The sequence below is a fragment of the Rhynchophorus ferrugineus genome, unplaced genomic scaffold, assembly GCF_030347505.1.
Source record: "Rhynchophorus ferrugineus isolate W39M unplaced genomic scaffold, kcgeb_rfMv2 rfM1, whole genome shotgun sequence".
In the NCBI taxonomy this organism is placed as follows: Eukaryota; Metazoa; Arthropoda; class Insecta; order Coleoptera; family Curculionidae; genus Rhynchophorus; species Rhynchophorus ferrugineus.
The window spans coordinates 60,598,981-60,621,444 of record NW_027472580.1 but is presented as its reverse complement, the minus strand read 5'-3'; the positions used below and the strand labels follow the sequence as shown (position 1 = coordinate 60,621,444).

At 30.0% G+C, this 22,464-nt stretch overlaps 5 protein-coding genes, 1 long non-coding RNA gene and 2 other non-coding genes across 14 annotated transcripts; 3 read left to right on the top strand and 5 right to left on the bottom strand.

Annotated features, from left to right (window-relative positions):
* Positions 1–148: 148 nt before the first annotated feature.
* On the bottom strand, positions 149–9,162 carry LOC143192037 (uncharacterized). Of its 4 annotated transcripts, XM_076397571.1 has the most exons (12): positions 8,961–9,100; positions 8,424–8,681; positions 8,118–8,369; positions 7,854–8,061; positions 7,093–7,164; positions 6,163–6,484; positions 5,289–5,984; positions 5,037–5,231; positions 3,518–4,928; positions 3,065–3,203; positions 2,764–3,008; positions 149–2,710 (listed from the first exon to the last, which is right to left on the bottom strand). In XM_076397571.1, the coding sequence occupies exons 2-12, from the start codon at positions 8,632–8,634 to the stop codon at positions 2,451–2,453; spliced, it is 4,011 nt and encodes a 1,336-aa protein (XP_076253686.1). In that variant the 5' UTR covers positions 8,635–8,681; positions 8,961–9,100; the 3' UTR covers positions 149–2,450. The 4 variants fall into 4 exon arrangements, with proteins under 4 accessions (XP_076253686.1, XP_076253696.1, XP_076253722.1 ...); XM_076397581.1 differs by lacking the exon at positions 7,093–7,164 and having other exon boundaries at positions 8,961–9,162; XM_076397607.1 differs by lacking the exon at positions 7,093–7,164 and having other exon boundaries at positions 149–2,704; positions 8,961–9,160.
* Positions 9,163–9,320: 158 nt separating this feature from the next.
* LOC143196902 (uncharacterized) lies at positions 9,321–9,745 on the bottom strand. Its single transcript, XR_013005884.1, has 2 exons — positions 9,609–9,745; positions 9,321–9,540 (listed from the first exon to the last, which is right to left on the bottom strand). It is a non-coding gene; the product is annotated as an uncharacterized LOC143196902 (long non-coding RNA).
* A 710-nt stretch (positions 9,746–10,455) lies between these two features.
* RpL3 (Ribosomal protein L3) lies at positions 10,456–13,299 on the top strand. Of its 2 annotated transcripts, none has more exons than XM_076400277.1 (8): positions 10,456–10,519; positions 10,788–10,980; positions 11,148–11,316; positions 11,574–11,709; positions 12,062–12,248; positions 12,429–12,631; positions 12,821–12,976; positions 13,034–13,299. In XM_076400277.1, the coding sequence occupies exons 1-8, from the start codon at positions 10,517–10,519 to the stop codon at positions 13,220–13,222; spliced, it is 1,236 nt and encodes a 411-aa protein (XP_076256392.1). In that variant the 5' UTR covers positions 10,456–10,516; the 3' UTR covers positions 13,223–13,299. The 2 variants fall into 2 exon arrangements, with proteins under 2 accessions (XP_076256392.1, XP_076256467.1); XM_076400352.1 differs by lacking the exon at positions 10,456–10,519 and adding an exon at positions 10,556–10,673.
* Positions 10,646–10,723, top strand: LOC143189153 (small nucleolar RNA U43). The gene has a single exon (XR_013003632.1). It is a non-coding gene; the product is annotated as a small nucleolar RNA U43 (small nucleolar RNA).
* A 911-nt stretch (positions 13,300–14,210) lies between the features above and the next one.
* Positions 14,211–17,396, bottom strand: Dnaaf5 (Dynein axonemal assembly factor 5). 3 transcript variants are annotated; one of them, XM_076398031.1, is made up of 8 exons: positions 16,605–17,393; positions 15,994–16,552; positions 15,756–15,939; positions 15,200–15,695; positions 15,007–15,087; positions 14,797–14,955; positions 14,551–14,742; positions 14,211–14,496 (listed from the first exon to the last, which is right to left on the bottom strand). In XM_076398031.1, the coding sequence occupies exons 1-8, from the start codon at positions 17,272–17,274 to the stop codon at positions 14,363–14,365; spliced, it is 2,475 nt and encodes an 824-aa protein (XP_076254146.1). In that variant the 5' UTR covers positions 17,275–17,393; the 3' UTR covers positions 14,211–14,362. The 3 variants fall into 3 exon arrangements, with proteins under 3 accessions (XP_076254146.1, XP_076254226.1, XP_076254068.1); XM_076398111.1 differs by having other exon boundaries at positions 14,797–15,087; positions 16,605–16,951; positions 17,053–17,381; XM_076397953.1 differs by having other exon boundaries at positions 14,797–15,087; positions 16,605–17,396.
* A 30-nt stretch (positions 17,397–17,426) lies between these two features.
* LOC143194219 (diphthine methyltransferase) lies at positions 17,427–18,729 on the top strand. Its single transcript, XM_076400875.1, has 2 exons — positions 17,427–18,301; positions 18,355–18,729. The coding sequence occupies exons 1-2, from the start codon at positions 17,568–17,570 to the stop codon at positions 18,704–18,706; spliced, it is 1,086 nt and encodes a 361-aa protein (XP_076256990.1). The 5' UTR covers positions 17,427–17,567; the 3' UTR covers positions 18,707–18,729.
* Positions 18,730–18,972: 243 nt separating this feature from the next.
* On the bottom strand, positions 18,973–20,849 carry LOC143195781 (uncharacterized). The gene is made up of 2 exons (XM_076403273.1): positions 20,602–20,849; positions 18,973–19,403 (listed from the first exon to the last, which is right to left on the bottom strand). The coding sequence occupies exons 1-2, from the start codon at positions 20,719–20,721 to the stop codon at positions 19,044–19,046; spliced, it is 480 nt and encodes a 159-aa protein (XP_076259388.1). The 5' UTR covers positions 20,722–20,849; the 3' UTR covers positions 18,973–19,043.
* Positions 20,802–20,873, bottom strand: TRNAP-UGG (transfer RNA proline (anticodon UGG)). The gene has a single exon. It is a non-coding gene; the product is annotated as a tRNA-Pro (tRNA).
* Positions 20,874–22,464: the final 1,591 nt, after the last annotated feature.

Here is a 22,464-nt window from a genome sequence, read left to right as displayed (position 1 = left end):
CAGCTACTTGTAATGGCATTAAAAATAATTCTAATTTTATAACTCATAATCTCTTATAAAAGTGCCCGAAATCAATAATATGAGCTTTAAATTTTTTGCATACTGTAATTAGATTTATTTAAATGTAGTTATAAAATAATAAAAAACGTTTCAGTCTTTAAATGCATTTTTATTAAACAACATAACACAAAGCATTTGTATTTCACAGCTATTTAAACATAATTAATATAATTGTACATAAATATGTAAATCAGGCTAGTATAAGGAAATATTTATTTTTCAACTAAAAAGAACCATTGGTGATCGCGACTATATTGTTCAATAAATTTTTTTCATTTTCAGTTTATACCTTGTTCTTCATTTCAACTTATCATTTTTTTAAATAACTTATAAATCATACAATAAATACTTCATGAACATACACTTATATAAATTATTAAAGACTGACATAAATCACATATTGTAACATTCGAGAAAAGTAAATATTGAATATAGGTATAAACTAAAATAGAATATACAAGCATAATTTGTAAGTTTTGCTCTCAAAATGTTTCATCCAAAAGAAAGCCTTTATTTATATATTATACTTTAATTTTACTTTTCAAAACCATACATTATAAATAACAGTAGATAATAAATGACATTTTCTTAAATGTTAATATTTATAATTATAAATAAACATATTTCTAAAATCTACATTGTATGAAAAAAAGCAGAGCATTAAATTATGAATACTAATAAAATAGAATTTCTCACAAAAATAAAAGCAAAAAATTATTCTAAATATTGGACTTATTTTGAGAACAAACTTATAAATACAAATTTAAATAAATTTATATCTTTATATTAAAAATAATAGCTAATACGCCAAAATATAAATAGAAAAAAAATATAAACATGATTTTTAAAATGCATCAAAAAATACCAAATTGCAATATCCAAATTGTAAACAAACAAAATATACATAAAAACAAAGAGAGAAATACCTGATATATGAGTATTTATATCTACCGCTTTTGTATAGTTTATATCAATTTATCACCAAAATTCCAATAAAACAATTAAATGGCAATAATTTTAAATGCTAATTGAAAAATTCATTACACCTTATTGTAAGTTTCTTTATACTTGTACATAGAACTCTTGAATTATATTTCCAAAAAAATGACACTACTGATTTGGTCATCGTTAATTATAAAGCATAATTTGCCTCTTAAGAAATGTGGTGTTCCTTCTGAATTCAATAGAAGAAATATCTATAGCAAGTTATTTAAATTTCAATATCATATGATGTTGATAACAGGAAAAGAATAAAATAGATATATTTAAAAATAAGGCAAATATGAGTTGATTGTAGTTTAAATGTTTTGCTAGTATTGCTTTGATTACGCATATTGTTTATTTATGTAATGGCTGCAAGATTTACACATAACTAAGGAGTTTTGGTAGAAAAGCTGCCTTCAATAATTTCCGAATGCCTTACTTTAAAAATATATTCTATACATTCTTACTCGTTTTCAGTAAAGTACTAGTTCAAAAGTTTTAGGCAATCAATAAATTTTCATATAAAACATGAAATGACTATAAGCCTAAGAACATTTTACAGTTCAATAACAACAATTATGGTATTTATAATATAAAAAGATGTATAAAAACTTTTGATCTCACTGTACTGAAAAATTATACTACAAACTGCCGGTAATTATATTTTAGTGCAGATGGACACAAGTGTTAACTTTTGTAAACAAAAATAAAAAAATTCTACAAAATAGCTACATCAATTTGTTGCTATTCCTAAATATAAATATCTATTAAAATGCTCTTAAATTATAGTTAAATTTGCGTTATGTTCACAATAAGCAATTTTTTACCTTTTTTAAATTTATTAATTTTTTTAATCTAAAAATATTCTAAATCTTTACTTAGTAGGTACGCGTGTATGATGAATAAAATATAAAAAATCACTAGAAAAAAAATTAAAGCTTTACGGTGATGTATTTTTTGATTCAGTTAGATTGTTCTGAAACTTATAGCTAATATGAAAATTTTAGACATCCACTGCTCATAAAACGTCTACCAATCTGTAACATTTATGACCATGGATGGTGTCATGTTTAAACAATGCTCATCATGCTTCATATTTTAGCACTGAAGATCCGAAATTATTTTATAATGCCAAAAATTATAAAAATTTTATTAATAAATGAGATCAAATTATTGGTAATAAAAAAATAGATTATTAGGTTGTAGTAATTTATCAAAAGAAATAATATCATTCCAAAATAATACGGCTTTAACTATTAAGTAAAAAAACGTTGCTAACTATTATGTTATTAATAATTCCTTATTTATATACACAACCTAATATCTTTCAGCAAAATAATATATTTTGGCTTAAATTATGGATGGTTTTTTTAAAGGTATTCAATGAAAAAGCAAATACTTAAATTTCATACTGTTGTGCCATAGGTACTGAACACAACCCTAGTACTGTCACTGTCAAGTGTGACGTCTTCAGGACTAGCTAAGTCAACTCGGACACTACCTGAATTATTTCGTTTTCTTTGACCCCAGTTACTTAAGGTCCACTGATATACACCTTCTGCAGATTGATTTGCCTCATCCACTTTTGTTGGAGGGCTATCAAGCGTTCCAGAGCTGGAACTCATAGTTCCACAAGAATCATCACCATTTCTAAATCTACCTATACCTTAAATTATTTATGACAAAATAGTTGTTACAATAAAGATATATTTATCTCACCACTGTCATCAGGAGAAGCATGATGCTCTTCAATGCATCTTAAAATGCTTTGACATATATCTGATTCTATACAGATTGGATCATCAGAATCTCTATTATAAATGGTAACTGCAATCTGTGCAGGGTGTGGTACTGGTAATGGTATAACCATTTTATCCGGAGAATATGGCCTATATTTTTGTTTCCATGGCATCCATAAAGTTGTTCTTGTTCCTTTTAAAGATCCAAGTGCTGTTGATGATTCACTAAGTAACCAATTCATTTTTAAATATTTAAAATATGGGTTATTCATACAGCTTACGTTTTCTTCTCAGATTTTTTTCCAGTTGGTGATTGTTTTACTCTTGGATTAAAGGCTGAGACTTCAAGGTAAGGCGAATGAACTTGAATATTTCCTCTTGGAGTATATACATTACCGAGAAGATCTGGACCACCCGCTCCTAAAAATATATTTATATAAAATCTACATATCACCCAAAAAAAATGCTCTTATTAAAAATATGATTGAATAATAATAAAAATAACTATAGTATCTTAAATTATATATAATTTCTTATAATATTCCATAAAGAACAATATAAACATTTGTAAACTGCAGTTGTATAGTAACTACATTTAGCGTTACTAATGTTATCATAAATACAAAACAGTCGGAATGTAAGACATAACTATTGTGAATTTAAGACTTTACTGTGAAAAAATGTGGACTTTTAAATAATTCAATAACACATTTAAATAATTCAATCATGCTTACCTAATTGTGCACACTGAACCATTTCCGTATATCTGGATAAATCAGCCTGAGGATGTGGATCTAAACGAAAAGTTGTATCTGTATGATCTAGTGGAGTCAAAAAATCCAGACTGAATAATTCTGAATACAATAAACCAGCCAATCCAGCCCAGTCCCCGAGACTTAGAGCCTTATTGTCCCAAAATTCTTCTTCAGTACATACCAGACTTTGAAATATATGAGTAGGGTAAAATTTCTCCAACATCATTGCACCTTGCTGAATTGCAATTTTCAATTCCAAAGTTGTTAATTTGATCTTGCTTTTAACAGTTACACTTAGCCCAGTTTGTAAGTCTCTCCGACGACGTTCCAACTTTTCATGTAAAACAGTTAAAAGATCTTGTGCTTCTTTCTCCAAATTTTTATATGGGCCATTTTTAGCTAATTGGGCCGAGAAACTCCCGAAGCACGCTTCTACAAAGTGTGTAAAATCTTTTTGCGGTTGTGTAATAGTGTTTTCAATCACAGTCTGAAATGCTGCTAATTCATCCCATTCCATTTTGGCTTCAAAGGCTGCTAAAGCTTGCTCTGGGCTAATTTGAAAGAAATAATCGGAAGCGAGTCCCGGACCAGCTACCCTTTTTACAGCAAGACTATCACTTGCTGGAATTCTGCCTCTTTTTTTAATAATAAGATGAAAAGTGGTATTATCCCACAATAATCTTAACCAATACCTTGCAATACCGCCTGTTAGTATAATTAAGGATATAATAGGACAAACAAACGCTACTATAAACATAGCGGCAAGGGGTTGGAGACATCCCTCAAAACCTATATTCCACAAAATAGCTTCAAACAATACAAAATATCTATTTCTTTGGGGTTCAGGGCTATCTAAATCGTATATAATACCATTTGTTATCTGAACTATAAATGTTAATAATGGCATCCAAATTATTGAGGTGATTGCAATAATAAGGCTGATGAGAATCATTGCTAAACATACTATAGGAAAGACAAAAACTAAAGCAATAGTACCAAAAAGACCTTTGAAAAAATAGTTCCAGATTCTGTTTAGATGCCTAGTGAATCCCTTGCCTATAAATCCAGTGTCTGGTTTGGTTTCAAAATGGGTTCGAGATTTTGAAATGTGTCTCCAAAGATTGAGCAAACGCGAAGCCAGAGTTGAAGTTAAACTAGATTTACGAGGAAAGAGAGTTCCATTTACTTGAGACAATTCCAAGTCTGGCATAAATGGTTCAAGTAAAAAGAGAGCTCGAAGACCAATTGGACTACACCAAGGCAATACAATCCCAAAGAAAAACATGGCATTCCATGTCCAACACCAAGTTCTGTGGAAGTAGTTAAATATTCTCCATAGGGGCCAGCGAGTAGTAGTTGTTCTTACAATTTCTTTTTCCACCAGAAACACCTAAAAAAAAAACAATTATCAGTAAAATAATCATGATATTTAAATCTAAATTCTTCATTAAAATTGTAAAACAGAAAATAAATTAAATAATTTCCATAATCAACTTACAGGCTGACTAGGATCTGATCTTGGGGTAGTGATGCTCGTAGCGTGCTTGCTTAGAACAGTTGGTACTACTTCTGACTGCCCTTGAAAATTCCTGCGCACAATCCAATTTGTTGGCAACCATATTTGTGTTGGCCAAAGAAAACTTCTAGTTGGTGTTTTAACTTTTTTTAATTCTCGTAATAAAGCTGGTTCTCTCTAAAAAATATAAAAAATGTTTAATTAAAATATAACGCTCGTACAGTCAACAAATACCTCCTTCATGAAAGCCAAATCTCTATTCAAAAAGTAAACTGTTTGGTGAAGCCTCTGTGAATTACAAAGAGTTAAAGCTTCTTCATGTGCACTCCATTGATTCTCTTGACTGAATTTTTGCTCAGAATTCCGCAACTTTGCCCTAAGCCACGGTTCGATTCTAGATAAAATTGGATGGACGTATTTTAACCTATTTTTAACATCTTCCTGAGTTTTTTGTAATCTATGTTGCACATTTTCGACAGCACGATGCATAGAGACTACACTTTGGGCTTGTTGAACTAGTAATTGAGCAATTCCATCTCCAAGAGCGTTTATATCTGGATGTGACAGGATACTATTGTACACCCGTTGAAGGTATTCCTTCATTACTGCTTCATTCACCTCTCGTTCTATGTTCTCATCAGGCATTTTTTGAGCTCTCAATTCGGCAATCAGTCTTTCGCGAAAGTGGAGAAACCAACCTCTAGTTTCTTTCTCCAATATAGCCATCAAAATAGGCAATACTTTACGCATTAACGTTCGATCCCATAATCGTAAATCCAATTCGGATCCTGAAGGTGTTAAGAATCTGTATGGTAAAGTAACAGGAGGTTGACTGCATTCCCTAGCAACTTCAAATTTTTCGGTGGCTGCACGCCTCAACTGTTTCTTTATATAGGAACACAGAATTTCCAAAGCGTCTTCATTTTCAGCCTAACAAAATTAATTTAAATTAATTAATATAACGCCTGAAAATAAATCAAAATAAAGAAAATATCAATCAAATGAAGGATAAATCCATATTTTAGTTCATTTATTGCGGCAATAAAAGAATTCCAGAGATAATTACAAATAGATTTATAAATAATGTAAAATGTAATTATTTACTAACCCTGCATACCAATTCTGCTACCAAGTATTTGCTGCGTTCTTCACGAATTTTTGCATCTAGATTGTGAGCTTGTAGACTAGGAATGCCAACCAATATATCGAAAATACGTAATAAACCATGGAGTAACGCTTTGGCTGCTTCCTTAATGCTGAAAAAATGTGAAAACAACCTGCCTCTGGCTGTTACAAAGATGAATCGTAACGCCAAGGCCAGATCATTTAACAAAGAATTTCTGGTGTTCTCTCTGCCTTTCTGTAGTAGCTGCGAAAGCCTCCACCGATGTTGTTGACCAGGAAAATTAAGCGATTCAACTTCAAATTCACTGAAATATTATTAGATAATTACTTTAATGGAAATGTCTAGTTGTAGAAGATTGATGATTACACAACTGCTATAAAAGTTAGCAAAGATCGCATTCAAAGCAAAATAAAAAAAATCTTACATTATGATATTTTTAAATGCTATTAACAAAGATGTGTCCATAAATTTTGAAAAAAAAAGAAATAAGAACTATAAGATCTACAAATAAAACTTTCAAAATAAAATTATTGACATATACTTTTAAAATGAAATAATACATTTAATATTAATTTTTGTATAAATACTTTAATTCTGCTCAGTTACTTTACACATTAAGAGGTATTGAAAAATTCTTCATATCTAATCATAATCATATATAAATATCATGTAAGCTGGTCCATATTTTTTAAAATATAAATAAAAATTATATAAAAACTCAATATAAATGTTAATAATTTTACGAATATGTAAAAAAAAAATTGAACCAACTCGGGGAGGTAAAAAATGCGGAAATTTTATTCCAAAATTAAAATAGGCTAATAGAAATACAATCATAAAATTAAATAATAAATGAAAAGAAAAATAATATAGACAATAGAATAGAAAGACACTGCACAAGAATCCACATACCCATGTAATCTAATACTTTCTAGCTGTTCCAGGTTCAACCTTTTTGGTTTTCCAAACTTATCCTTGTGCAAGCTTTATGAAACAATTTTTAAGATCACAAATAAATAAGGAAAACTCGATCTATTCAAATAGTTAGTAAATATAACATAATTATATAACTGAATTTTAATATTATTAAATGATTCAGAAACTATCCATAATCTGATAAAAACAGTATGAAATAAATTTGCATAATTTTAAATAATTAATACATTTTTTAATAATAAAATAAATGGTTCTGATAAATTCAATAATAAAAGCAACATTTTGTAACATATTTTATAAAACAATATTTTGTATTAATAATATATAAAGAAGATATTTTATAACATTCTCAAATATTAAGGACATATATTATTAATTTTGTAATTTAAGGTAATCCGTATTATTTGAATTAATAAATCATAAAATCATATTATTAGAAAATGAATAACAGTAATATGTAACTGAAACTATCTGAATAGAACATGGAATAAGAAGCAAAAAAAAGTGCCTCACATTTGTAGTTTACAGTAATTAATTTAATGTGAATAGAACTTAAAAAACAAATATCAAGTGCCCATTTAGTTTCTAACTGCAGGTATAAAATTCCTGTTGTCATTGCTTGTTATGGACAATCAAATTTAAAATATAAAGTAGTATTAATAACACATTCAACTACAAGAACACAAAGTAAATTTATCTTAAAACCGAATATTAATAATATCCTCAAAACAACTCACCCACGTTCTCTGATGTATTCCAATTGTTTCCCTGTTAATTTTCTAGATTCCCCTTTGGCATCTACAGCTACTGCATCTAGTTCATCAAAGGAAGGTGCTATAAATAAATCCCTGAGATGGTATTTCGTTTTTGATCTCCCTAAAGATCCATCAGATGATACTTGAGATGTAGGAAAACTATCATATTGAGAAACAGGACTTGGGAGTACTGGAAAAGCCATTTTTAAATAATTTGTAACAAGAAGGTGCATAGTTGTAACTTACTAATTGGAAAAGTTTTCCAATGATACAGGAACTGTTCAGCAACTTGTTTGATATTATTCACCAATTGCTCAACTTCTGGAGGAGCACCAACTAAATTTACCTCAAATTTAATGGGTTCTCTTTCAGGTTGTAGAGCATCTGGCCCAACTAAGCCACTATCATTACTGGTTTTTGATGGATATAATGATGTTGGACGTATACATTGACTATCATTATGTATAGCTTGAGATGAATGGAATTCTACCTTATGAACTAAGGGGAAAAATATAATGTTTAACATAACTTTAAAATTGATTATGAACTTACAATCATCTTTGTTATAATCTCTTTCATGTACATGAACACCACTTTTTGATCTGTTGTGACGTCTATCCCCATGATGCTCAGAAAAAACACTCTGATTAGAATCTGACCTGTTATGCCCTGAGCTTGATGAACTGTGTCTCTGATGACCTCCTGACTCTGACCTTCTGTGTCCTGTTGAAGTTCTAGAGCCAGAGTTTGGTCTGGTGCTCATGATTCAAACTTCAACAGGAATTAATATCCTCTGTAATCATTACAGTTCTAAAAATAAACAAGCAATTGATATACATAAAAATGTTTAATTATTACATCAATGCGCCATTTTGCTATATATTACTTTATTATTTTATATGTAATTGGTAAAATAATACATTCAGAAATGTATGTATTTAAGTATATCACACACCTCAGCTTATAAAACAGTCTTAACCTAAATCTAAACATGTAAATAAAAATCTTTGAAATGGGTTAAAATCTTTGGAAATAATTTAAATATAATGAAAAGAAAACATATTAAAAGATAAATAAACAGTCACTTACATAGTGATTTTATTGTATAAATTTTAAACTAATTGTGTTGTTTGATAAAAGGGCAGACACCCAGTAAATGCGGGTCATTTTTTAAAAATGAATTTGAATATAAGTAATCTAACGTATCACTTAACATTCCATTCGTTCATAAATAATAATTGGGGCACTACTTCCACATAAATTTTATGATACTTCCCGAAAATAACACTACCTTTAAGACGTTCTGCAACCTAAAATACTTTAAACACCCTCCCTGTTGACATTTAGCAGTGACATCTATCGTAACAGATCCTAAAATTAAAGTAGGATAATTTAATAAGGATTATAAGTTGCCTATATACCCAGTTGTAAAAATAATTTACACTTAAAAATGTTTAAAGCTCTAACATATATTTGACTCTAAAAAAATTATACATATATTATTTTAAATCTTGTTTCTCTGTCTCTATTTCCTTCAATCGACTGCGAATATCTGTTGTGTCTAAACCTCGTTCTTCATTAAATTTTAAAGATATCTTTAATTGCTGCTCTTCAAGACCATCAATTCGACTATACAATGATCGACTCAGTTCCTTATCAATATCATTTTCTTCGCGCAAGAAGAAAAAGTATACGGTAAAAACAAGTAAGCTTGAAAGGATAACAATTGGTTCATACCATAATCTATCACTCTGTACACCTTTACGAGATAATTTTGCTTTATGTTTAAAAGCTGCTGTTGAGGAATATTTAACAGGTTTATTGAGATCCTCATTTATACTTTGTTGATTTGATAAATTTCTAATCGTCCTAAAACAATACCAAATCTATCTTACAATTTTCAAAACATAAAATATTTCATACAATGCACTAGAACATCTTTGTTTGAAGCAATGTATGCCGAATAGAGTACTTCGATATATCCTAAACATTATTATCTTATTTTTCTTCAAAATACGTTAGGTTAAAATAAGGATCTTCTTGTTTAAATAAAAGTATGTCAGTATTACCATATTCACTAGTAGGCATGCCATAAAATATCGATATTAATTTGACTCGTCTATCGACATCATTATTATCATCGATATATCACATCAAAAAAAAATTAAAACATTGTAAAAACCGATTTATTATCTTAATATACCTTTAAAATTAACATTTTATTTTATAGGTTGTGCATTTTGGACAAAAATGTCTATATTCTTTCCTCCAATGTATCGATCGATGACAACCGTATCCGCTTGTATTTGTATTTTGTAAAAAGCCATTTAGATAAAAAGAAATATGTTTCGTTATATCAGTATTTTAAAATATATGGATATAACGGAAAAAAATATCGGTATTTTACAAAAATTATATGGATTTTAAGAAAAATTAAAAATAGTGAAATATTAGCCAAAAAAAACATTTATTTCGCAAATATATCCCAAAATCGACTAAAAAATAATATGGATATATTTTTCAGAATATATCGATATAAAATATATCGATATTTTTACTCTATCTCTAGCGCCCTCTACTGGAAAGAAAGTTTACCTCTTAAAAGTCAACGCTCTACTCGTTCATTTGGTTTTTCGCTGTTTGATATGGTAAGTACTAATATTCTAGTAATCCAAATTTTTTAGAGTAATCTTTATAAAAAACATTTTTGAAATAAGATAAAAGTACCATACTACTTTAAAATAAATTTTGTATCTTTGTATTTTTTAATTTAAATGATGATATTCGCTAATTTTGTTTAAGGTTATTATCCGAATATACATGAGGATACTATTCTAGGGCGGTCTGATATTTAATTTAATTTTACTTAAATGTTTTACCTGTTTTTACGGTTACTAATCGTCCAATTATTTTCAGTCTCACAGAAAGTTCAGCGCACCCCGTCATGGGTCAATGGGTTTCTACCCAAAAAAGAGATCTCAAAGGCATCGTGGTAAAGTAAAGGCCTTCCCTAAGGATGACCCTTCCAAACCAGTTCATCTAACTGCCTTTATTGGTTATAAAGCTGGCATGACTCATGTGGTACGAGAAGCAGACAGGCCTGGATCAAGTAAGTTTCAAGTTTATTTGCTATGTATGTTGTAATTTTCATGTTGATGACTTTCTTATGCCTTAATATTATTGCCACATTTATCCCAGCGTTATAAACTTATTTATAATACTGTAACAGTTTAACCTTAAGGGACTTTTGTCAATGGTTATTCATGTTTATTTCAGAAATTAATAAAAAAGAAATTGTGGAGGCAGTTACAATTTTGGAAACTCCACCAATGGTTGTTGTTGGTGTTGTTGGTTATATCGAAACTCCACATGGCTTACGTGCATTGGCAACTATTTGGGCAGAGCATTTATCAGAAGATTGCCGTAGACGATTTTACAAGAACTGGTAAGCACTATAGTACGTGATACATTATTTTCCTGTCTGATTATACGAATTTGGTAACTAACAAAAATCATAAAGTTCTCCAATGGCTGCATGAGGACTATGAAAGTACTTACTGAGCTGTCTTGATTAAAGGTTTTAAACCTTTATTGAGTTTTATTAGCAAAGTAGGTGTAAGGCACATGCCTCCTCTAAACTATGAGGCAAGCCTGTTTTGTTGCAGTGGCAAATTCGATGAAAGTATTTAAATAAATTAATAGGTACAAGAGCAAGAAGAAGGCTTTTACCAAGGCATCAAAGAAATGGTCAGATAATCTAGGAAAGAAATCCATCGAGCGTGATTTCAAGAAAATCATCAAGTACTGCAAAGTTGTTAGGGTCATTGCTCATACCCAGGTTAGTAAATTTTTTTTATTCAAAGCTAACGACGTGGTCAGTTTGGAGCTTACCCTCCAACTGTTGGCCATAAGGATGTTAGTCCTATAATGTCCTTGCCATAATGTCGAAAATAATATGCCCCTTGGGAGGCTAAAGGAGTATATTCCATTATCACTATGTAGTCCCTGGATGATGACATTTTGACAAAACCTACTCCTTACAGTCCTATAAATTAAAAATACATTTGTTCAGTTTACATTATATGTGATCTAATATGCAATTTTTAGTTTGCTGTTCTGGGAATTTCATGTGTTAAAAAAATTATCAATGTGCATAATGGAAGCTATTAATGAATATAATTTTATTTTAGATGAAGCTTCTGAAACAACGCCAGAAGAAGGCTCATATTATGGAAATTCAACTTAATGGAGGTACTATTGCTGATAAAGTTAACTGGGCAAGAGAGCATCTTGAAAAACCAATCCCAGTGGCATCAGTTTTTGCTCAAGATGAAATGATTGATTGCATTGGTGTAACTAAAGGCAAAGGATATAAGGGTAAGTTAAATTCTTCAATTATTTTAAATTATATTTTTATAATGATGAAAATCATGGATTGTGCATTCTGATTTATCTATGCTGATAAAATCCATGCTGCCTTCCTACTGATATGAAGTTTTATTTACCATGTAGTATTATTGCTGGGTGCCTTAATGTTAATGATTTTCATTATTTCAGGCGTTACTTCCCGTTGGCATACCAAGAAATTGCCGCGTAAAACCCACAAAGGTCTCCGCAAGGTAGCCTGTATTGGTGCATGGCATCCTTCTCGTGTTTCTTTCACAGTTGCCCGTGCTGGTCAGAAAGGGTATCACCACCGTACAGAAATGAACAAAAAGATATATAGAATTGGTGCTGGAATTCATACTAAAGATGGAAAGGTAATGTGCTTCAAATTTTAAGTTTATTTTATATCTAGCTACCAATATTTTTTTTTGTGATGAGACATTTTAGAGCCAAAAGGATTATGAAAAAATCCGTGATTTTGAATGATAGGACTGACATAATTTCATACAAAATTTTATAATTATATTCTATTAACCAAATTTAATGTGAAATGTCTGTTTCAGGTTGTCAAAAATAATGCTTCTACTGCTTATGATTTGACTGAAAAAACTATCACTCCAATGGGTGGTTTTCCACATTATGGTGAAGTTAACAATGACTTTGTTATGATTAAAGGATGTTGTATGGGTCCCAAAAAGCGTGTCATCACATTAAGAAAGGTAATTATTGTATTACATAATTTAAAACATCAGCACTATATATATTCTTTGCTTCAGTCTTTATTAGTACACACGAAACGTGTATCATTGGAAAAAATCAACCTCAAGTTTATCGATACTTCTTCCAAGTTCGGGCATGGTCGTTTCCAAACTGCCGCCGACAAAGCTGCATTTATGGGACCACTCAAGAAGGATCGCCTCAAAGAAGAAGAGAAAGCTACAGCTCCAGCCACTGGCTCCAACTAAATTCTTTTGGTATATTAAATGTACCTATCAATTTTATTGTGGTGATATATGCTTTACAATAAAGAGAGTTTAGTTAATTTTGTTTATAATTATTTTTATGTATCCTAGTTTAATTCATTGAACGTTTTATAAGAATTTTTTTTAGTGTAAGGTGATGTATACTTAATAGTACACCTTTAGGTAAGCGATACATGTTCAAGTAAAGAGGGTACCAAAAACCAGCGAATGTGCACAAAATTATAAAAGTAAAAAGTAGTTAGTAAGACCCAGTAAAGAAATTACCAATACTTATAGAATAAAGTGATATTATAGGGCGTTTTAAAAAGTAACCGTCTGTACTCTTTATATAAGGTTAGCGCTTAACGATTAAACGGTTACATAAAATTTTACCCCTTATTGTTCCCCTCTTGGGTACCTTGTACTGAGTAGGCTGGCTTAACTTTCTTTGTCGCGATCTGATTATTATTTCTAGCTAGGGAAAGACCTATCCAATAGTAATTTCCTTGTCTCTATAAAATGTACAAATGCCATAAATGCTCCGAGATTCACCTTTCCCAGGGGTTTCTAAGAACAACACCCTTTATATTTATTCGCACAGTTACACCACTGGAGGAACTTTATTTTAACTTATTGCGTCTATACTCTCCTTAATTCGAATGTCCTGTCCCAATACCTCTGATTTTCACACCTATTTTTCTACACACTCTTATAAAACTGATATCTTAGAACTTAGATATCTAAATAGTCGGAACTAATGCATGTTTAGGATAATTTTGTTGTCATAAATAAGTTCCAGACACATTAATACGTTAGACGCCTAATCTATTTTCTTCAGAAAATAAGGTATGTAAAAGGTTGTGGTCAATGCTTCACAAAAGGTTGCAAAGAACAGGTCATTAAGGAAAGCAATGCTATATGTTTGGTAAAAATTTTTTTTCCCTTCTAATATGTTTACTTATTCAGGTTCTCGTTAAGTCATAATGCAAAATAAAATTCAATAATTATTATTTATGAATTAATTAGCGACCCCCTAGCGAACATATTGTCATTTATAACCACCAATAAGTAAAAAATAATGTATTTTGTGGATACATTAAATTAGGTTATTTATAAAATAATGAATTAGATTACAAGTTATAATTAAATCATAATATAATTTTGAATAAAGTTAATTAATTCGTCACAACCACGCTGATTTCTTAATAATTGGCGATGTACTTCCACTTTTTGCATTACAGTGGTGTAATCTAATATGGCCAGTTTCTTCAAAGAATCTAAAAATAAAACATATAACTACTTGTTATTTTAATAAAACCAGGAGTACTTACCAAAAGATAGATTTTGAACAATTTCATCGTCGTCATCAAAGTGAGTCATTAATGTATCAACTATTAACTCACGATGCGCTTTAAAATTTGCCTGGGCAAATTCTTCTGGTACATGTTCAAAGAATGCTGTTAAATTAGTTAGAGCGCACAAACGGACTTTGTCAATTGGATCGTCCAATCTTTTTAACAGCTCTAAATAATGTTATCATTTAATTAATATTCATAATTTTGCATTGGTAATGTTACCTGGATATATTTTTAGTAAAAGATCAATATCCCATTTGTGTTTATTAACATATATTTGCTTCAGAAGCGTCAAACACTCTATAGAGACTTGCCTGCTTCTGAATGAAGCATCTTCAGTAAGAGATAGTAAAAGAGGGATAAGTTTTGTTGTTAAAATATCTAAAATGTCTTCTGAATTAAATGGGTTATGCTGAGAAGGCAAAAGAGCACATTTTAAACATGTTGCTGCCATTGTCCTTATAGCTTCAGCTGTTGCTCCAGCATGCCAAACCAATGAAGGTATAAAGATATCTGAAATTTTTCAGTTTCCATTTATTTCATTGTCAATTACAGTTATTAGAGTCAATAAATCTTCAGAGTATTGATTAAATTGTTTATAAAATTGCATTTCAATAAAAATTACCTGTAATAAGTGTTTCCAGGAATTTAGCTTTGTTTTCTGCCTTAAGAAAAATAATATCCTTATTATCAAAAACGGATGCCAAAACATAAAAGGTTTTCAATCTCATTTCAGGATTCGTTTCTTCATTTAAGACTTCGTTTAATATATCGCCGATAATATCCAAATTTAATCCAAATGCTCCCTGTGTTTCTAACAGTAGGAGTAGAAAGATGCAGGCTTTTTCATTAACAACTGTCCATGTTTTTGGAGATTCATTCACATGCATTAACAATCTGTTAGAATATATTTCTAGTACTTCCATTTTACTTGATAAGTTTAAACATTGAGCTAAATCATCATATAATACAGTTGTAATATCCTCCGATATATCCGGGTCTTTTAAAGCTAAAATGCTAGTTATTATTTTAAATAAATAGTAGCCGGTATCATCATTGTTATTATAACATTTTTCCATTAGAGTTCTTACACATCTTAATAAATTAAGTTGATATTTTTTCTACAAAAGAAACATTAGATAGGTAATAATTGTTTAAAACCTTTCATTTCTAAATATTACATTTCGGCTACAGCAAATATAATCTTCACTTAAAATTTTGCTAACTGAATGTACTGCTTCACCAACATTTTCTTTAGGTGCTCCTTTTAATAATGATGCGAGAATTGTTAAATGACCATAATGTGGCCCATCTTCAATGACAGGTAGTATAATTTTTGACCATGACTCAAATTGAACAAATAATCTAATATAAATTAGTGTGTTAAATTTATAATTATGCAGTAATATCAAATATTACCCAATAATTTCACTTGCTTCAATGATGTTATCAACAACCCTTTGGTCATCATCTCTAGCAGCAGAATACATAGCAGGAAATAAGTTTTGTAAATTAAAAGTGAGATCTTCCTCAGCATGTAAAGCAATTGAACACAGTAGCTGACTACATCTAACTCTAATGTCCTCTTGCCAACTTGTTAATTCATTCGATAAAGCTGATGCAAGTTTACTTATATTCCTTTGTACTAAAATACGACAACCCAAGTTGGGACGTTTTAGCTTTGTTGGATAACTTTTGGGAATATCAGCCAGATAATCAAGTTTGTCCTTTAAATCTTTTTCATTTTCCTGTTGATATTGGAGACCCACTTTTTCCCATAATAAATGACTTTCTACCCTAGTACTCTCGACTTCATCATTTAAACCTGTTAAAAGCAATGGGAGCATTTTGTAAAAGTAGGAATATCTATCTCTTTGAAACATCATCCATCGAGCAGCCTGTTGAGCTATAGTTTGCCGAACTATAGGTATTTGATCAAATAGCTTCTCTGCCATAGGCACCATGGCTTCATCAACTCCTATTTTATTAAAAATTATTAATATATTGAATTATTAATTAAATAAATTTACCTTTATAGCTGCTGTGCATAACAATTTCTCCAACAGCTTTTATTGCTTCAACACGAACCTTATATCGTTGATGTGAAAAACAACTTATTACAGGTTTTAGCAACGATTCTGCTTGTAAGTGAAAATCTCTTGGTAGAGCTTGAGCTAATTTTACAATTACCTGGCAACTTAATTCCTTTAAACTAGGAAATTTATCTTTTACACATTCACAAAGAATAGTAATACAGTCATTCATGAAAGGTTTTAATTGTTCTGTATTTGAGTATTTTATAATGATCAAATTTAAGAACTGAAGTAATTGTAATCTTATTTCTTCTGAATCTTCTACCACTTCGACTGTTCCAATTCTTTCAATTAGTACCGGAAAAATATAAGTTAAGTAGAAATCACTTAGTGGCAGTTTGTCAATAGCCAAAAATTTTATAAATTTTATGGCTTGTTCCCTTACTGTTTCTGACTTATCTCTTAAGCCATTTAAAAAAAACACGTAATTTTCACTGAATATTTTTCTGAAATCTTGACTGCTAAAATTAACATCCGAAAAACATTTTTCTAATTCAATATAAGCTTGTTTTCTAACTTTTCTATCCTGGCTTTGAAATTTAGCACATATTTTTTTAATGAGATTAATGTTCTCATCTATTTCAATTTGCTCTGCTTCAGTAACCATTTTAAAATGATATCTTTCTTTCTTAATATTTTTATCAATTGATCTAACACCAAACGTTTATAAATAAATTTTGTTACTATGGTTACTGAAAACAGTGAAAACTAACCAAACATTTTCTGTTGACAATGCTTTGTCCTTTTTCCTTAGTGAACTTAACCGTTATAACCTGTACCCATAGACAAACCTGTACCTCATTATAGATAAAGACCCCAAAATATTGAGAATCTTCTATATTTTGTGATAAAGACAAAATCAAAAATTTAATCGTCATTTAATCGTGGTTGTTTGTTACCATGGGTGATCATACTAATACATCGCCTAATGAGATTAAGACATTATTCAAATTTATTACCGAATTTAGCGCAGATTCAGTTGAATGGTGTCCCCATGTACCTTCTTTCTTTGTATGTGGCAATTATCACTTGGATGATTCACAGAGCCAAGGAAGCGTTCAAAAACGTTTAGGTCGTATACTGTTATTTTCTATAAGTTGTGATGAAGGTTTAAAATTACATCAGAAAGTCAATACTGCGGGGATTCTGGATCTTAAATGGTGTTCAAGCACAGTTAATGAAATGTGTTTGTTAGGAGCAGTTAATTCGGAAGGGATTTTAGAAATTTATAAATTCGATCAGGAAAAATTAAGTTGCATAGCCAGTTACTCAGTTAAAAACTCCAACGAAAAAGATATATTACTGTTATCTTTAGACTGGTCAACTGGAAAATATTCTAGTGAGGAGCCTTTTATTGTTTGTAGTGATTCTATTGGAACTATTCATGTACTATGTTTTAGTAATAACCAATTAATTCTTATAAATTCTTGGTCAGCACATAATTTTCAAGCATGGATATCGGCATTTTACTATTGGGATCCTAATATATTTTTTAGTGGTGGGGATGATTTACTGTTTCTAATGTTTGATAAACGTATTCAAGATATTCATATAAAAAAAAATAGAGAACATGAAGCTGGTGTTACATCACTACATTCAAATAAGTCTAGAGAACATGTCATTGTCAGTGGCAGGTAGTATGTTAGAAAATATAATTATGTTCACATTTTGACTAAATATTTTTCAGCTATGATGAATATATTAGGCTTTGGGATATAAGAAATTTGACAAGATCAGTTAGATCTGTTAAAATGCCAGGTACATTATGGCGTTTAAAATGGGATCCATTTATTCAGAAATATTTACTAGCTGCTTGTATGTATGGTGGAGTACATATTGTTAGTGCAGCAAATGATAATATACAGATTGTGAAAAGCTATTATGAACATAAAAATATATCTTATGGAGCTGATTGGTGTACTTTACAAAATGATGATGTTGACAAATTTAATTTTAATGGGAATGTTATTATAGGTACATGTTCATTTTATGAGAAATTACTTTGTGTATCAAAAGCATATTGTGATTTTTCAGTGTAATATATATTTTTTGATATTCTATATTAACATTTTTTTGATTTATCCATTTAGTAAATAATACTAAAATATATAATTAAATACATAAATCTTTTATAAAAAATATTATAAATCTCAAAAGATTTTTTTATTTCAGTAGTTTTTAAGTTTTATATACCACATATTCATGTAGCTCTGATTTGATGTTTGAATTGAAAAATGGTTATTTTAAAATTATGTATTTATACTATAAAAATACAAAACTAATTATCAATTATAAACATATTGCACAATCGAAAGAAAATGTTTTACATATGAGAATGTTAAATTTTTGGATTAATTTGACAAAAGTCTTTGGTACTTAGTTAGCATATTTATTTTTCAATTGGTATTGAATACCTGTCTTGCTATCAGTTACTGTGTCAGACATCGCATCGAATCTAAAATTTTCAGAATTTTTTTTAATCGGCTGTCTTTTAGACCGAATTTCATGAGGCTTTCGATAATTCCCACCATGTTTTGGAGTTCTTGCATTTCGAATTGACGATTCTGCCTCGCTGCTTATAAATTCGACCTCATCATCAGGATTTCTCTTATCTCTAGATGGACTTGAATTTTTACTTTTCTGACCTTCTTTTTCTTCCCTTTCATCGTCATGACCGCTATGATTGTAATCCCAGTAATGTTCGCCATAACCGCCATCTTTATCTCCCCATCTCACCTACGACATCCATTATAAATATTTAATATACATTTGTGACTGATATCCAAATTCCTGAAGTTCTGCAAAATGCAATTGACATTAAACACAATTTATTAGAAATAGTGCTTTATTAACGAGGTAATTTATGTTATTGTAATAACTGAACTTGATATAACATAAAATATTGACTTCAAAATTGTATTTCTCTTTAATTTTGTTATTAATAAGGCACTATTTTTATTTTAACTGTCACAAAAATTATTTTACAAATGTTAGTAATATTAGAACAATCGACTGTAACTAATAAGAAGAGTTAAAAGCTAATATTCCCAAAAATAAACCAAAAGTAAACGAAAAATGTTATAGAACCTATTAGTCAAAAACTATCGCATTTTGGCCGTCATAATAAATTTGCTGTTTGTAAACAAACTGTCTGCTTTTAGGTCACTGGTTTTTATATATTTTGTTACCAAAATGTTAATGGTAAAGATCAGTGTAAAAGTATAGATTATATGGTAAGTAAATACCTCAATGGTATGAGTAGATATATTTCGTTCCTAATATTACTCAGTCAGTCATTTAATGTTCAAATATATTGTTTAATTAAATGAATATAACTAAGTGTTATTTACATTAATGAAGTATAGCTCAAGTGGGCATATTTTATTTTATTGGAATTGGTTCATTTTAGTCATTTTATTAGTTATAGTATGACCAGGATAATGATTAATTTATTTTAATAATTTGTAAGTAACAATTTTGTAGGTATATCGTAAGTATAGTAATATTCTAAGTAATTCAAGTAAGTATAGTCTGTTATTAAATGTGCAATTATGTTCTTGTTAGTTGTAAAATGTATGTAAAAGAGGAGTTTTAGCTCCTCTTTAGTTTATTTAAATTTATCAATTTGTACGTCGTTAGTGAACACAGATTCTTTATTTGATTTTGCCATATATTGTACTTTTTCATCATACTATTTCATTATTTAATATCATATAAATAGAAGAATGGAGTAAAAGTGAACAATATGTTAGTATGTTTTCGGTCTGTAACAGTCTCTACGTAGAATTAGTAAAAGAAACTTAGTAATATTAAGTTACTCAATATGATTAATATGATTAAATTAAAGCGATAGTGAATATGCAAAGCTATGTGTTTCATAATTAGTAAATTAGAATAATTTAATTTATCTATATCAATATGATCATTTTTTAACCTTTCCTTGTCTGTTTAAAGTCTCCAAATTTAATTTTTCGAAACGCTGTTCCCACTCGTTTGGATTTTCGCATACATGACCAAATTCAAGTTCTTTAGGACTGTTTTTTGCCACGTACATGTCCCTAAGTCATATTGTTCAAATTAATTGTTTGACTAAATTATATAATTGAAAAATAATTGTAATACGAAAGAAAAGTTGGGCTCAACCGGGATTTGAACCCGGGACCTCTCGCACCCAAAGCGAGAATCATACCCCTAGACCATTGAGCCATCAGATTAGTTATATAATATATGTCTTATTAAAATTTTTAGTGATTGAAAAATAATATACTTACTGAAAATATTTGCTAGCAACAGCTGAATTTTTCGAAGCAGATGTTTTTAAAGGATCATCCAATTCTGACTCTGATAATATTTGATCGACTGACCGATAGTTATTTGATACATATTTGTGGAATTTATGCTTGCCCTTTTCAATTGATACGGTTTGAGCAGCTAAGCTTCCCAGACAAATAAGTGTTAATGAGGCCAACTAGAAATAGAAAGCGTTATAAATGTAATTATAAATAAAATACTTTATAAACTGTGACATCACGTAAGCTTGTGCTGATAATATTACTAAAATTACATATTGTTTTTAAAAATTGCCCTTGTGCATAATAAGAATAATTCCACTATATAAATTCCCATACAACAGTATTTAATGAATAACAATACAAAAGTTGAAATACCTGTAGACACATTTTGGTACTTTTGACCCAAGCACTGTTTGTTGTAACACTGGCTGGTATTGTGTAAAAAGATTGCTTTTATAGCGATATCTGTATAGATTTTATTAGTAGCGTAGAGTTCTCTGACATCGCGGTTTCACACTTTTTACGATATCTAATGCCCCAAAAACTTTAACAAAGAAATTATCTAGTTCATTGGGTATTTAAGCGAAGAAATTGAAATATGCAAGTGGACGTCAGTTAGAACGTCATATACAAAATTAATCATTTATTACATTCTAGATTAGAATATGAAAATATTTGTCAGGATTAACATGTTAACCGTTGTGATCAATATTTTATTCATTGTTCACACCAGTAAAAAAGAGCCGTCAAAATTGCATTTCCATTTCCATTGCATTGTTACTGTTTAGGTTTATGTTTATGTTTAGGTAAATAAATAAATTTGAACAAGAAATTCGAGAGGTAAGGCAACAGAAAGTAATAGATGTAAGGTTATGATTTTGCGTCAGATAACTGGCCATGTTTTAATAGGCGTGAATGACATAGCAGGTCAACTGAAAAGGCCCCGGCCTGACACATAGATGGCGCTGCTAGAATTAAATCCATATGTTTTTTAGTTGGTCTTAACCCTCAAAAGATGCGAGTATAAATTTGACAGCTGTCGGATCATTAGTTTGTGAACTATAGCATTTTGAGAAAAATATTGCTTTTTGAAGGGAAAAAATACAGTTGAAGCAAAAATTTGGCTTGATGCCGAATTTCCGGACACTACCCCAGGAAAATCAGCCATCAAGGATTGGTATGCTAAGTTTAGACGTGGTGAAATAACCACCGAAGACGGTGAACGCTGTGAACGCCCAAAACAGGTTGTTACCGACGAATATGTTAAAAAAATCCACAAAATGATTTTGAATGACCGTAAATTGAAATTGAATGAAATAGCAGACACTCTAAAGATATCAACTGAACGTGTACATCATATCATTCATGAATATTTGGGTATGAGAAAGCTCATGCAAAGTGGGTGCCGCGCGAGCTCACTTTTGACCAAAAACAATGAAGAGTTGATGTTTCGGAGCAGTGTTTGAAGATAATCACGCGTAATAAACCCGAGTTTTTGCGTCGAT

Excerpts from the sequence above, each read along its gene's own strand:
- LOC143192037 (XM_076397534.1), bottom strand. The coding sequence starts at position 8,634 with ATGAGCACCAGACCAAACTCTGGCTCTAGAACTTCAACAGGACACAGA. Across the intron at positions 3,204-3,517 it reads GGTTCAGTGTGCACAATTAG|GAGCGGGTGGTCCAGATCTT; the intron begins GTAAGCATGATT and ends ATATATTTTTAG. Across the intron at positions 3,009-3,064 it reads AAAAAATCTGAGAAGAAAAC|TGAATCATCAACAGCACTTG; the intron begins GTAAGCTGTATG and ends TTGGTTACTTAG.
- RpL3 (XM_076400277.1), top strand. Across the intron at positions 11,710-12,061 it reads GGGTCATTGCTCATACCCAG|ATGAAGCTTCTGAAACAACG; the intron begins GTTAGTAAATTT and ends ATTTTATTTTAG. Across the intron at positions 12,249-12,428 it reads TAAAGGCAAAGGATATAAGG|GCGTTACTTCCCGTTGGCAT; the intron begins GTAAGTTAAATT and ends TCATTATTTCAG.
- Dnaaf5 (XM_076397953.1), bottom strand. The coding sequence starts at position 17,274 with ATGGTTACTGAAGCAGAGCAAATTGAAATAGATGAGAACATTAATCTC. Across the intron at positions 16,553-16,604 it reads TATGCACAGCAGCTATAAAG|GAGTTGATGAAGCCATGGTG; the intron begins GTAAATTTATTT and ends TTAATAAAATAG. Across the intron at positions 15,088-15,199 it reads CCTGGAAACACTTATTACAG|ATATCTTTATACCTTCATTG; the intron begins GTAATTTTTATT and ends GAAAAATTTCAG.
- LOC143194219 (XM_076400875.1), top strand. The coding sequence starts at position 17,568 with ATGGGTGATCATACTAATACATCGCCTAATGAGATTAAGACATTATTC. Across the intron at positions 18,302-18,354 it reads CATGTCATTGTCAGTGGCAG|CTATGATGAATATATTAGGC; the intron begins GTAGTATGTTAG and ends AATATTTTTCAG.
- LOC143195781 (XM_076403273.1), bottom strand. The coding sequence starts at position 20,721 with ATGTACGTGGCAAAAAACAGTCCTAAAGAACTTGAATTTGGTCATGTA. Across the intron at positions 19,404-20,601 it reads CTTTAAACAGACAAGGAAAG|GTGAGATGGGGAGATAAAGA; the intron begins GTTAAAAAATGA and ends TGGATGTCGTAG.